This window comes from Alligator sinensis, unplaced genomic scaffold (assembly GCF_000455745.1).
Source record: "Alligator sinensis unplaced genomic scaffold, ASM45574v1 scaffold370_1, whole genome shotgun sequence".
NCBI classification, from domain to species: Eukaryota; Metazoa; Chordata; order Crocodylia; family Alligatoridae; genus Alligator; species Alligator sinensis.
Genome location: NW_005842128.1, coordinates 171716 through 187485, shown reverse-complemented (window position 1 = coordinate 187485; position 15770 = coordinate 171716). Strand labels below are relative to the sequence as shown.

Sequence of the window (15770 nt, the reverse complement as noted above, 5' to 3'; positions counted from 1 at the left end):
AGGAATGCGGATGACGGGCTCCAGGATGCCACTACCAGGGCTGCTGTTGCCTTCCTTTGCCTCCAACCCCATTGCCTCTGGGACCACTGGGCCAGCCAGGACTGGTGGCAGCACATCGTCCAGCACACATGGGATGAACAATGGCTGGAGACCTTCAGGATGACCCTGGGGGCTTCCCAGGCTGCGACAGGCCAGGCTCCTGGCAACACCTGCTGCCGCAGCTCCAGACCCTACTCCCTGCCCACCCCCCTTTTCCTGCCGGCTAACTGCTCTTCTGTGCCACTGCCCAGCCCATGACATCCAGGATAAAGTGGGGTGGGGCTTCTGGACAATTGGGATGAGGAGCTGCCTGCACCCCCGCCCTCCCTGCAGGGGTCTTCTCCAGGGATACATCCCAAGGCCAGCCTCCCCTGCCTCCTGTGCTGGTGCTGCGCCCACAGCGTGACCCTGCTGCACATGTCCCATGCAATGCACAAGGAGCTGTTTGCACAGACCAGGGGGTGCCCAACCTACTATGCCCTGCTACTGCTGGTGGTCATGGTGCCCCGGGCATGCCTGCATATCTGGTATGGGACCGCGGTCCGACAGCATGGGGTGCAAGCCTGGGCTGCCGTGCAACCTCTGCTGCCACCTGGAGGGCTACCTGTGGCTATGCTACACATCCCTGTGCGCTGCAGCTGAGGAGTGCAGGCGGGGTGGAGGCAATGCTCTACAGAACCTGCAAACTCAGGGCAGGCTACTGGGGGTGGGCTGTGGGCAGGTGGAGCTGGCCCCAGCAGTCAGAAGCTGCCTGCAGCTGAGCCTACAGCCTGGATGGTGCGGGCCTGGGAGCCGTGCAGCAGTGCGGTGTCAGGCAGTGGTGCTGGAGTGCAGGCAGGCAAGGGCAGCTAGCCTGAGGCCTTCCCAGGGGCACACAGGGGTCTGGAGTGGCCTCAGGCTCCCTGCTGGTATGCCCCAGGGCTCTGAGTGCCTGCAGGCTTTTAGAGGCCTGGGGTAGGAGAGGATCCCAGCCTGGAGCCCTGGGGCTAGCGTCAGGCTGGCTCACTACTGGCAGGGCTGACCCAGGAGCAAACTTGCTCCCGGGCTGCATCTACACATGCGTAACTGTGCAGCAACTAATCGCACGTGAATTTGCTACTTGCACTTGCAGGTAGCAAATTTACTCATGATTAAGCATTTTTACTGTGCAGTAAGTGTTGGCACATGTAGATTTACACGCTTGTTGCACAGTTAACTATGCTACTGCGCAGTTAAGCATGTCATGTAGATGTGGCCAGTGCTTTACTGTTATGACTTCCAGGCTCAAGTGTGTCTAGAAATGAACATAATGCTTTCAAAGAAGCTCCAACTCACTGAACAGGTAGGATTTACACTAATTGATCCAGGTCAACATAAATGCTGAGTCCGGATGTTCTACTCTCCATAGTGGCTTTCTATCCAATATATCCAGTTTGAAGATATGGTGCTAATTTTAATGAGCCCTCAGCAGAATTAGCCCAGCTGTCTCAGTTTCTCTCTTCATGATTATGACTTGCTACAGCAGCTGGCTCCCATTGTGAACTATGGAACAGTCTCTTTAGTTGAATGATCAAGATCTCTTTAGGCAGAGGAGAGAACTTGTAAATTGCCTCACATTCTCGTTAGTACTTTCATGACTTTTTGGTGGTGTTTTCAAAGGTACTGAGGTTTGGTGTGTAATATTCAGTGAGCAACTATATGTTTATATGTAAATGGGCACCTCAACATGTTTTATTAGCACAGAGCAATGAACTCCAGTGCATGTTATGTCAGAGTTTATTGTTCTCAGGTGCACCATTTGAATGTCTGCCTGGGACTGCAGCATGTTGAGCTGGGTCAGAGCAGCCCTGGCTGGCAGGGGGGCTGGGAGGGCAGGCTGCCAGCCTGAGGCTGCTCCAACCTGGCTCAACGTGCTGTGAAGGGGTTGGCTGGGACATGAGGGTGCTCCAGTGTAGGCCTAGCAAGCAGGCAGCCCCTGCACTGAAGTACCCTTGTGCTCCAGCCAGCCTGGTCAGTGTCTACATGTGTGCTGCTGAAGAGTAAAAAACTGCAGTAGGATAGTATTTGTATTTACAAGTACTAACCTACTGTGGGGTTAATTGGTTTATTCCATCATAATAGCACTGCACATGTAGAAACAGAGATGTTTACTGTGGAGTTAATTAGGCAACTGCGGTAAACATCTTGTGGCATAGTTAGAAGAAAATGGCAACCCCTCAACTTTAGCACAGGTCACTGGAAAATTATCTTTCTAGTATTGTCAAGCAATACATTACCTAGTATTGAACAGATAGAGTTCAAGGCCATCAATTCATGCATATAGAAAAATATTCATAATACCCAAATAATATGAAAAATAGATTGGAAAATAAAGACATTTTTTATTGAAAATTTAACTCAATTTTTCTATTTACATTTCAACCTTTTTTGTTAAAAAAAAAATCTGAAAACCTATACCTGTATTTGACTGATGTTTTTGACAAAAAGTCTTTGGTTTGGGGGTTTTCTTGTGAAAACCTGAACATTTTAAAGCAAGCAGCCACTTTTTTGTTTACACTTTCTTTTAGCAAAAGCCCCCTAGATAATTCATGAAAAAATGACAGAAAAATATTTGACTAGCCCCAGCTATAAGACTAAATCCATTAAAATGGAAGCATTTTAGATCAGTAGAAGCTAATATTCGACTTATTTTTGGGTTCTTTTTTTACCAAAAGAATCATTTATATATTTAGCTTTTACCTTAGTTAAAAATTTAGTTTGACTAGTCAGTAATTTTTTCTCCATTTAACTCCCTTTTGATATTGGTGACCAACTAGATTCTGTTCCTGAGCTAAATACATAGGATAGCTTTCCTAGACTGCCTAGTGCATTGTTGCTCATATTTGGCCAGATTGTTCATTTCCTTGTGCTGTATGTTTTCATCTATACCTGTTCTATATAAATGTAAAGTAAATGCAAAACCCTACCATCAAGGTAGTTCTAAGCTAGCAGCAGAGAGCACTATTGTGGAATTATTATAGTTGTATGGTTTTTATAATTCATACTAACCAGCTGACCAGTCTGGTTCTAAACTCGCTTTGTTTCCAAGTTCACTATTTCTCTATTCCTGCTATCTTCTCATTCTCATTTATATAGATAAAGAACAGAAAGAACTTTTGCCCATATATTTATAAGTGCCATGCACCCGAACTTCCTCTTTAATGTGTGGTCTGCTTGTCAAGTGAATAGCAGATACGTACAGAATCTAAATGCTTCCTAAACTAGAAAAAAACCAGTGGCTTTGCTGATAATTACACAGCTCTTTCTGAGAGCTTCCATTTTATTTTGTATATTGAATACACTTACTCCATTAAAATTGGTAACATCCTCCTTGAATTATTAAGGCTTTGTTTGAATTGGCACTGTTAGAATCCAACTGTAAAGTGCCATCTAGCGGTTAATGTGTATGCAAGTTAACAAAAATTTCCCATGCAAGCCTAGTATTATACATTTATACGCATAAATAATTTTCACACTAGAATATAGGATCTCAGACCCCAGGATGAGTGTTATTTTAGAACTCAGACATACAAAAGCACGAGGAATGTAATGTAGTTTACACTGGCTTCTGCAGTGTTTCACATGCTGAAGTCTCACTGAATACATCAGAATAATTTCAGACCAAATATTTAAATAAAGCCAGCAATATAATTTTCACTGATTTAGGATATACAAGATGGCACTGTGAACATGGTTGAAAAGGGAGGATGAAGAGAGATTTAAACTTACTGAATGAAGGGAACCTAAGAAATTAAGAGAGTTGGATTTAATTATTTTTGTAGGGATGGTGCGAGTCATAGACCATGGAAATTAAGAGATCCTTATGAGATGTTTAAGAAGAGATCCCTGCTGGATACAGTCACAGAAGCTCTTCCAAACAGTGGGATAACATGAGTGAAGGACCTGTTTTTTTCTGTGTAGATGAAGAACATCAGTGGACAAGTATAGGATTTGAGACGTATAGGGATGTATAGGGAATGACCTAGAGTCTAGAGAAAAATATGTCACAAGTAATTCAAATGGCATGATTCATTCTGTGCATCAGGGTAGAAAAGCATAAGGGGACATACAAGACATGAGCGTTTATTACATTCATGAATGGCTATGGTGATGGAGGCAATCTGTTCCAATGTCTGGGTATTTCAGGTATGGCAAGCTGATGCATCTTAAACCAGAGGTGTCAAACTTATCTGGCCCCATGGGCTAGATAAGGGTTGCTGGGCCAGTCTACAGACCGGGCCAGGACTGACCCCCTGTCAGCCCAGCCCCATGCACTGCCCATAGTGTGTGGGCTAGACCTGGTGCTGCAGACAGTACAGAGGGTGCCTCATACAGCCCAGGCCCCCTGTTCTGCGTGCAGTGCCAGTTCCAGCCCACATGCTGCAGGAGCTCATGCCCTGTGCCAGCTCCACATGCTGCATGCACAAGGAGTTCTGGGGTCAACACGTGCGGCCAGGGCCAATATATCAGGTCAGTCCAGTGACCCATGGGCTGAATCATACAGCTCAACAGGCTGGGTCTGATCCACAGGCTGTATGTTTTACACCTCTATTTTAGACGGGCTGAAATTTGGCAAAGTTAATTTCAGTGACTGTATAAAAGAAGGAACTGGAATTGTTATGATGAGAAAATAAATTCCTGGATAAATGTTTTCTTAGATGTGGTTCAGCCCTAGCTGTGTTTGGGAACAGTAGGGGACAGGTTTATAAACCTGGGGGATGCAAGTAGGGAAGAGGTAAAAATTCTAGAGGAAATTAGTTGGATGCAGAGGCTGCGGATCTTTAGGAAATCCTCCCTTTGGAAAGAGCCTTCTACCTTGGCAAAACTGACCCAGCAGTAATACCATCATATATCTGAACACCTCAAACACCCAAATATTCGAAATTAGTAAATGGACAAACAGAACATATCAAAACTGTCAGAAACAATCCCAGGAATGAAAATAAAATTCAAAGAAAAGATTACCCAGGAAAGGAGAACAGCCAGAGCTAATCTGTGTAGCCGATTGTTACTGAGTTTTTGTGGTAGCCACTCAGCTACTTCAGTGATGACAAGCAGCATAAAACCCTAACATAGCATGAGCTGGTTATGGTAAACACAATATGGACACAGAGGAAAAGAGCGTTCTTGTCCAGCTATGTCTAATCCTGATTTCAGGTAAAGTTAATGGCAAAATCCTATTAACTTAAATTGTGTAGGATTGAGCCCACTGCATATAAGGATAGGTCCTCTTTTGAAAACTATTGCATACTGTTGGAAGACTGTACCAGTGCAAAGATAAAATGTGAATGGCTAGCTGTTTCTCACCTCTAAACAAGTCGAGCAGATTATATGTTTTCTAACAACAAAAACAAATATCTAACTGAAATTATACTAAAGATCCTCCATGATAAAGGAAGTAGGGCAGGTGTAATTTTAAACCTAGAAAATTATATACTTTTAAAAATGTTGCACTTCCAGCAGCTCCTACAGACTTCACAAACTGCATTTCTGTTTTTGGTTTTCTTTTTCAGCAGCATCCCATAGTCTTTCACGACTGCGCATACCTCTCAGACATTTCAGCAGCTCTATCTGCTTTCTACATATAATAATAAATAAACCTTAAAATATACATAAATTAAGACTGAAAGTCAATTGTGGAATTCTGGTGACAGACACTCAAATTTCTCTCATAATTTTTGGTGATGGCTTTTTGCTGAAATTACATCTATTTTATTATTAGGCCCAGTGGATCTATGAATTCAGAGGAACTGCAGTCCTTTCATCTACAGTAAAAACTAATAAATTAAACCTATATTTGGAAAAATCCCATGGCACACTATTTTATCAGTAGAATTGGTCCCAGAACAGGGCAAGGGCATTTGGAATTCCAAAGGGTTTTTTTTTTCCTAATATTTTTTTAATTTTCAAAGTAACCATTCTAATCTAAATTCATAAAAAATTCTTACAAAAATATCAGACTTTTCATTACCAAAATGCAGATTTCTTGCCAAAATCTCTGAAAAATTAAGCATGTCATCTTGTGCTCAGTACCACACGCACGCATCTCTCAAGCTTCCAGCTCAGAGCTAGCATGCATAGTCAGCATGATAGGTCTCAGCACAGCAGTGCCCTGGCCTTATAATGTCCTGACCGTTGGTCTCTGTGGCCAAGACTTCGCAAACTGCCTCAGGAAAAGAACACTTGTTTTTAGTAGTGAGATAGACAGTGTCCACATTTGCATTGATTCCAGCCAGTATTTTAGTGTTTGGTGACCAAAATTGGCTTTCATTGACAGCAATATCTAAAACTATTGACTTAGAAAGGCATAGGATTTGGACCTGTGTGAATGTTTATGCTAGATATTTTGTGTACAGAATATTTTAATCTGATAGTTAATTTTTGCTGTAAAGATCTGGAATTAGGTCCCAAGTCAGCTTGGCCCAGGATTTGCTATACATAGTGCAGGCCATATTCAGTTACTGCTCTACTTTCTTTACTTTCTTCTGTATCCTAAATAAAACATGTACCTTGTTTCTGGAAGACAGAATATAGAAAAAAAAACCCTATTTTTCCAGTGTTGTGACCTAATGTGTCACATTTTGACAGCTATTAATCAATTTTTGCTTACTCTGTCCTATCCTGCTTCTGTTCAAGGGAAGAAAAATGAGCCTCCTTGCTCAAGATAACACACCCCAATTTTGGAGGGCTTACTGTGGGGGGAAGGGTGAGCGTGGTATGTAAATACTGTATAACCCTTGCAAAACTGTGAGGGTTCCTGAACAATTTGCAAATCATTGTAGCAAATTTGCTATTCTACATAGAGGATGTTGGGGAAAAAAGTGACCCCCATATTTACAGATCTAAAATCTGATTGATAGTGATTTGACTGAATCTCGTGGTGGAAAAACTGGAGAAGCTGTCAGCTCTAACGGGTATGCATGAACATTTGCATGACTAATCACAGCTTTAGCTCATTGTTATTGAAAATGGGGATAGACTAAAGGGGTCTGAAGTGGCACAAGATGTTAATTATTCTTATGTACTCTAAAACTTGTTTACACTGGCACGAACTGTACATCCATTAGAGCAAAAGAATTTTGCTTTTTCTTTCTGTCAGTTATCTTTTTAGTTATGAGAGCTGGCAGATGAAGAAAATACTGTTCTTGTCTTTTTGAATACTTGTATGTCAGTTCTTGATGTTGTTCCTGACTTCTAGCCAATTGGAAAGCACATGTGACCTGCAATGGCAGAGGTAAACATTTTTTAACTTTGCATAAACACTAATATTACATCATAGTGAGTAGAACTCCATGAGCATTTGTCCAAGCCTTCAGAGAGTGCAGACACCCTCCCCCAATGTCTCATATTTTCTGTGGACTACAGGTAGACATCTGCTGAGTGCTTCCCTTCAAAAGTGACTAACTCTCCTTAGGGTTTAGGGATCTTGGCATCTAATTGGTGGAGGGCCTTTGTAGCGTGGAGGAAGTTTCACGAAGAAAATGTACGTTCACTTTGTCAATGCACTAGCAGGTGAAAGTGGTAACAAGGTAGTGGAGAATCAATTTCCCCATTTATCATCGCCTCTTGAAAACTTGCTGTCATGTTAGTGCTTAGGCTACCAAATTAGAATGGTTTTGTTTTATACCCACTGCACCCAGGAGTGACTGTACAAGGTGCAAGGCAGCAGGGCTCACATCCATGGAAGTTTTGTATAAACAAATATTCTAAGGCTCTATTCCAGGTATCATTTTCCTGCTGGAATCGCTTTCATGAATTCAGGGATAGATGAGAGCACATAGACAGAAACCTGCACGGAGAGCTGTATAACCTTAGGACAGCTGAGAAATTCTCTGCTCCCTGAGCTTCCTAGGGTGCAAGCTGTTCCCACAGAGCACAGAGCCTGCTTTGGGGGTCACAAGCATAAAGAACATGAATCCTGGTTCTTGGAAGAGCAAACTCTGTAAGCTTTATTCACAGAGTGGCACCTTACCCCTTACATTGCCTTTGCAAAAAGAGTTATTCCTTACCATGAATAAGATCAAGAAAAATAGCCGGAGATTTACAGCACCAAGATGGCTTATTCTAAACATACAGCTTTGCCAACCTCTCTAGGGACCACATTTTTAAGGTAGGCACTGAGACTGCTGGCAGATATGATCCCCCCCCAAAACAAACAAACAAACAAACAAAACACCATAAAAAAATCCCTACGCTTTACTGGACACACAACACATTAGTTCAGCCCGGCTTTGCGGCATCTGTATAGATTGGGTGCTTCAGCAGGGCATTTGGCAGTTTTGTTTAAAGCTGATTCAATCAGCTATTAGGTAAAAGTGCCAGAAAAGCCCCACTAAAGCACCTGATTTATACAGATGTTGCATGAGCTGAGTCTAACTGACATGATGCCTCTTCTGGGCATGCACTGGACTAGGGATGTGCAGAGTTTAAAGTAAAGCATTGTTTTGGGGGTTTTTTACATTTGTAAGCAGCCTGAGCATACCATCTTTTCTATATTTCATGTAACTGAGGTATATTGAATGAACTTTTTATTACTATGATTTATACAGTGGGGAAGTAACTCAGCACAGGAAGATCTCTGTCTTTGATTTTATATAAAACTTTTAAGTCTTAGGTACTTACATAGTGTTATCTTATAACTTTAATTTCTTATTAGTCAAGGCAATGTGCAGAGTTTTATGTCATGTCACTGCAATTAAAGTCAATAAAAGCCACATGTTTATAATCCCAAATAATGCAGAGGAAGTGTTGTCTAGCAAGTGGAGATAGGAAATGAGTGTCAGGACTTCTGTTTACCATTTTCTGTTGTACCAGACTGTCTCTTACCCTGTCACCTATTCTCTTGTTTCCACCTATCAATAAATATTACACTTAGTTTCTTCACTGGTCTTGAAACTTTGTATTTTTTTATATGGATCATTGAAATCCTCTGTTTAAAGCCAATAATGTATTAGGATGTTGTAGCTTTTCCTGTTGCAGAGAGTTTAATATACAGTGAATACGAAGTGCAAATGTCTTGTACCTGGTGGACTAATGAATTAGCAGATTGCTCCAGGAAGCCACTAGTTCCACTTGATGTCATGGCTTCCTTAAATAACAAAAAGGCTTTGAAGTCTTTTTGGTAAAACTTCAGAAAGCAGATAGAAATCCAGTTCTGGAAGTGCTGTCTCTGCCGAATAATATAGATAAAATGTAAATTGATTCTAACCTTTTTTCCATTGCAGATATATGGAATAGAAATGGTTAAGCATATCATTTGAGATCATGGATCATATTATTTAATATTTAATAATTAAAAAATAACCAATAATCAATGTTGGGAAACTGATACTATCCTGTGTCAATTATATTATTACCTGTTGAATAAAACCAGTAGCAGCTAATATCCTTCATAGACTTAGTGAATGATTAAGTTTAAGCTTATATTATGTAATAAAATCGGCAACATGCTTATTTCTTAACAGGTTCATTTTTTTTCTGGCATTTTTTGGAATTAAAAAAATGTAATCCCATTGACCCATCTATGTTCAATCTACCGAATCACCAAGAGTATCAACATTTTAACAGAGCAGTACTTGGATGTAAACTGTTTCTGAATTAGCTTGTCCTTTGATGCTTTTGTAGATGTCATAGATTTTTAGGGTTGGAAGGGACCCTCCATTGAGAGGAACCAGTTGTCCATCATCATTTAGAGTGATTTTTATATAAAAATATTGACTTGGGCAGGGCTTTTTAGTTTTTTCTATTTTGCATTAACTATGTATTTAATTTTCAGATTGTCTATTGTGTCTGCTAGTTGTAGGTAACACATTATACATTTTTGATATTTTATGTTTTAAGAATATAATTGCCCAGAATTTTACAGAAAGGGGGATTTTTTTCTATAGATATTGATACAAAGTGTGTTTAAATATTTCTGGGTACATTTACATGAGACACTACAAGCACAGTAGACTAATTCTATTGTGCATTAGCACAGCAGGCAAAAACCGTGCTAATGCACACTAGAATTAGTCTACTGTATATTAGCATCACAGAAAAACCATGTGCCACTTTGCTTTAAATTAGTGTGCTGCAATTACAATGCATTAATGCATGTGTAGACATGCCATCTGTGACTTACTCTGAGCCTAAAAGAATTAGGCACAGGGTTAGCTGTACATGCTGTGAACAGTCCTGTTCAAGTGAATGGAAATATTTATAGGGCTAGATCCAGTGCCCTCTGATAGAAATTTATGGCTTCTGCCCATATTGCATGAAGTTCACCATGTGTATAGGTCTTTGCAGAAAAAGTATTATTATACAATCATTCTGAAAGTTAGAATCAAAGATGCTGGTATCACTTTCCTGATCACCCTTTCAAATCAGTATGTGGTGAAATTCTTTGCCCAAATCCCACTTTTTGGTGGGGAAATTTGATTTTGTAACTCTATGAACATTGTTTTGAAAGTGCCCCAGTCATGACGCAGGGGTGTAGGTTGCAGCTGTGTTGGTCTAAGGACATAGGCAGACAAGGTTCTTTGGGTGATTCTGATACCTTTTATTAGACCAAGTACATGCTGTGAACAGTCCTGTTCAAGTGAATGGAAATATTTATAGGGCTAGATCCAGTGCCCTCTGATAGAAATTTATGGCTTTTTCCCCTATTGCATGAAGTTCACCATGTGTATAGGTCTTTGCAGAAAAAGTATTATTATACAATCATTCTGAAAGTTAGAATCAAAGATGCTGGTATCACTTTCCTGATCACCCTTTCAAATCAGTATGTGGTGAAATTCTTTGCCCAAATCCCACTTTTTGGTGGGGAAATTTGATTTTGTAACTCTATGAACATTGTTTTGAAAGTGCCCCAGTCATGACGCAGGGGTGTAGGTTGCAGCTGTGTTGGTCTAAGGACATAGGCAGACAAGGTTCTTTGGGTGATTCTGATACCTTTTATTAGACCAACTTAAATAGTTGGAAAAAACATTTTAAGCAATGTTTCGGGTTTAAAAACCCTTCGTCACGCTGAGGAAGTTTCTGCAGTTGGTGCGTGCTCTTCCTGGATGGAATGAAAAGTAAAGAAGCCAGCGGCTGGGCTGGTATGCAGACAAGACAGGCAGTCAGTGAAGATGTAGATTGAGGGGTCAGTGGGTGAGAGAGAGTCTGGGTTGGGGGGAGAGGCCAGTCATGACAGAAATCTTTCCTTTTGCTGTTGCTGAGTGCAATGGACTCCTTTAGAATTTTTTTCTTGATGCCATACAAATAGCTGTAGATGCAAAAATCCAATTGTGCTTTAATTAAGCAATATTTACAAATATATATGAATACTCAGAGATTACTCATTAAAAGTTACCTTTGTTACCTAATAGTGAGCCATTCACGATGATCACCTCAAGATGACATTATTTGTAGGATAGACTTTGTAAACCAGCGCATTCCAGAATAAAGGAGATGTTTTGCAAAGTGGCTGAGTAATCGTTGGGTGCTAATTTTATAGTAAATATTGTCGCGGCAAATTTCCTTAAATGAGTAATCCTCCTTGAACTACTCATGCAAAACTGTTGATTTAGGAATACAGTGATCAAAATTTAGTTTGGATGGACTCAGGTTTGTTACTTTTGTTTTTTGTTTTCAGGGTGTTTTGGAGTTTGGGATAACATTACTTGCTGGCACCCTGCTGAAATTGGAGAGACTGTCACTGTTCCGTGTCCAAAAGTATTTAGCCACTATTTCAGCAAACCAGGTATTTTAAGTTTCTTTTAAATATCTCCAATGCATGATGGCAATGATAATAATGATCAGAGCCAGCCTTAGGGGTGTGTGACATGGGCTACCACAAAGAGTACTGTGGTCAGGGGTACTTGTGCCCCCCCCCCCACAACATGTACACACAGCAGTGGCCTGCCCCCGCTCCCCCCCGCCCAAGTCAGTGACACTGCTGCAGGCAGAGGCAGGCAGGCATGTGTATGGGGCATAGTCCAGCAGGAAGGTGGAGCCACCCATACTGCCCAGCCCACTTCTAGCCACTACTCAGAAGGAGCTGGGCCAAGCAGTGCAGGTGGCTCTCCCTCTACACCAGACTGTACCTGCCCCTGCCTGCCTGCTTCTGCCTGCAGCAGCACCAGTGACTTGGGGAGGATGCCAAGGAGGAGGGGAGCTCGGGGGGCAGGGGAATACCAAATGAAAAATTCACCCAAAGCACCATTTTCCCTAAGGCCAGCTCTGAAAATGATGATCTAATAATGAATCTACCTTTTCGAGGCAACTCCAGGCATTTCAGCGTGGAGAAATCTGTTTAGCGTCTATTCTGTATTTGCTGATATATATTGGGAAAGTTGTAAGAAGTGAAGATCAACTGTGTACCAGGACAACAGTTAAAGATGAATTACTAGACTTTCTACTGCCAAGCAACAGCTGGGTCACTGTTCCTTACTCAAAATCACAGAAGGAAGAAAATATTTTTAGAACATACAAAACATGATTAAGATCTTCTTTTGGCTCAAATCTGTTATGCAGGGACATTTTGTTGAAAGGGAAGAGGGAAAACATTTAATAAAGTACATATACATATACACAGCAGTACTTTGGTTCTGTCACAAAAAATCAGCTCTATTTGGAGTGACTACTGCTTAATATCCACATTACTGTTGTACATATGACTACTGAGTAAGGAAGAATTCTGTATACTAGTAGTGCCCAAGTCATCCGGCCCTGTGGGCTAGATCCAGTGCATGGGGCTAGTCTGCAGGCCAGATCTGGAGCATGGAGCCATGTCATCTGATCTGTGGGGCTCCCCACTGGTCTGGAAATTTAGCAGAAGGACAAGCAGTAATAGTGTTAACTGCCACTGCTTGCCTATTGCCACATTTCTTTTCTTGTGGGGAGCCCCGTGGGCTGGATCATGTGACTCTGCTAACAGGATCTGGCTTGTTGGCTGTATGTTAGCCGTGTTGTGTGGTTATTTCAGGGTTGACTTGGTAGTTTTAATAATGTATTAGACAATGGATTTGTATAGGATGGTTTGGATAGGGATGATCTAATCGCCCTTTGGTAGGGAGTTGGACTAGGTGAAAGTCCTTTCCAGCCTTACTTTTCAATGATTCCATAGCCCTGTGAATTAGAGGCTGAATTTAAAGGGTCAGAATTTAATTTCCTAAGCAAGACAATGTAACACCTCCACTTTTGCAAAAACTACCATGGCATCTTTAATTGCTTCAGGTGCCCAGGATGTTTTGTTTTGTAACTTTGTAAGAGATGACACATCCCATGGGCCAGAGCTCCTTAACATTGATCAGATGTATTCAAGAAAGCCTCTTTGCGCAAGATTTGTGCCCAGTTCTATAGATTCAAGACACTTGAGTCTATAGAACTGGGCACTATAGAATTAACATAAAGCTTTCCATTGCTTATCTGAACTTGACCATCAGAATATCAGAGGTTCACCTCTCCTACCAGAACCTATGTGGTGTACTATATATAACATGAATAACTTCATTGATTCTTGTATGAATTACTTCAATTTCTTAGCTGGCAGGAAGATATGGAAGCACAACATTTTTCATGTCCCGTGAAACATTTCAAGATTTAAAAATTGTTTCCATTTGTCACTGGAATGAAACTAAGACATTACAATACTTTACATGAAAAAACAGAAAGTGGAGTATTTAAATTAGCTAGTAGCCTGATGATCACTCATTCTGGATGTGGAAGACTCAAGACGATGTCTCTGACCTGTGTGGCTCATAAACAGGTTTTCAGTATAATTCTTATTTCATCAGTAATTCTTGCATTCTGTAATTCTTATTTAATTCAGTCACAAAGTAATTCTTATTTTATTCTAGTAAAGTAAGAAATGGTAGGTCAGAGTCTAATAATTTTCCCCATAGCCACATCAAGATTGTGACATAGGCAATTTAGGCATGTAAGATCTCTTACCATGCCTTAGGGGGCATGACAATTGAAGACAAGCAAAATAATCACAAATATTGAATATAGTATTATCAAAATAAGGAAAATAAATATAAACAAAATAGACAACAAAGATAAGCAGTTTTCAGTTATAATCTCTTTTTCCATAGCCCTATGTAGAGCTTTGAGAGAGATTACACTATTAAAAGGGTTCTGCCTTTGGAGAAGACCAAAGTACTTTATTCCCAAAATTGGTAGCAGGTCCTGTCTTATTATAATATCAGGAATAACCAGATTAATTTATAAATAAATGAAGATTTTCACTTAAGTGTTGATGAATTTTGTTTAATATATCATAACTTAAAGAGTTTATAAAATGACAACTGTGAGTAATCTTAACTGGGTCTTGTGGAAACTAAGAAAGAATTTAAGTTACTCAAACAAAGGCATTCAGAAGTTGTCTTGATATAAACCAAACATGATACTGTATATATATCAAGAAGTTACCTTGATATAAGTCAATCAGGATCATAGAAAAGCTGGCTGGAAGTGACCTATGGGCTAGGGACAGACATTACACATAAACCGGTTTAAGTAATCAGAAACTGGTTTAAACCTGTAACAGAACAGAAGTTCAGTGCACATAAACCAGTTTCAAAATGGCTGAAACTGGTTTAAGATAAACCTGTTTGAATATAGTATCAGACTTAACTGATTTGGGTCAAACTGGTTTATGCAGTGTATGTCCCAGACCCCTTCCTGGTTTAAGTTAAACCAGAGACCCTCAGCATCCCAGATACTTTGCAGCCCTGGGTTGTGCTGTCTGCTCCAGAGAGCAGAGCTGGCCCCACCCACGGCTCCCTGGCCAGAGCTCTGGTGGAGACACAGCAGGGTCTGCCTTGCTTCCCCCTGCCCCCCTCCCCCCTGCTGCTCGTTGCTCAAGCAGGGATCTCCCTGCCTCCCATCTCCCACAGCACAGACTCCAGCCTCACGGACCCTACACATATGGTATGTTAGCTAATGCTGAGAGGTGTCTGTGCGTGTTTGTGTGTGTCTCCAATTTCACTGGGACAGGTGGACAGAACAGTATCCACTTAGGGGTTTTTGGAGCTAATCAACAAATCAGCTGATAATGTCCCTCTGTTCTTTCCTTGGAAAAAGCTGTTTAAGAATAGCCTGAACTAATAAGAGAGGCTTTTGTTTTGCTGATGAGCTGATAACAGTGTTTATCAGCCCCCTGCTGGTTCCTTGCCTGTCCGGTTTGCAGACAGTATGAAGAAGCAGAGAGAGTGAGATTGAAAACCTCAGTATCAACAGATGCATGCACTGTACACCCCCAACCTCTGCCTCAGAGTGCTACCCTGGGCCTGGGGGCTGGCAACACTCCTGCCCCTGGTGCAGCGAGCCTAGGGAAAAGTGTGGGATGGTGCAGGCAGGGTGGGAGGTGGGAGGATGGGAAAAACTAACCCCAGATGCGGGGTGGAAGACCAGGCACTAGGACCCTACCACTGCTTCTGCCTCTTGCTGTCACAGCTTCACTGGAAAGGTGCTTGCAGCTAGAATTTGTCCCAAGCAGCATGAGGAGAGTGCCCACAGAAGGCACCTTCCCTACTAAATGCCTCCAAAGTCCTGCATCTATGAGTTGGATCCAGGCATAAATGCCTTGTGCCTCCTGAGGCTGGGGTGGGCACAGCAACCGCAGTAGCAAGGCAGTGGCAGCAGTGAGGGCAGGGGGTGTTGAGCGCCAAGTGGCGACCGGCGACTGCCCACGGACACCACTGGCAGCGTTGGCGGCTGGGGGGGGTGGTGGTGAGTGGCGACCG

General features: G+C 41.6%; 1 protein-coding gene across 1 annotated transcript in view; it reads left to right on the top strand.

The window, feature by feature from the left end:
* The window catches only part of VIPR2 (vasoactive intestinal peptide receptor 2), a 110085-nt gene that overhangs the window by 15307 nt on the left and 79008 nt on the right, over nucleotides 1-15770 (top strand). Inside the window, exon 2 of the mRNA XM_006024984.3 lies at nucleotides 11675-11782. Coding sequence (XP_006025046.1) covers nucleotides 11675-11782 — 108 coding nt within the window. The remainder of the gene's footprint in view (nucleotides 1-11674; nucleotides 11783-15770) is intronic.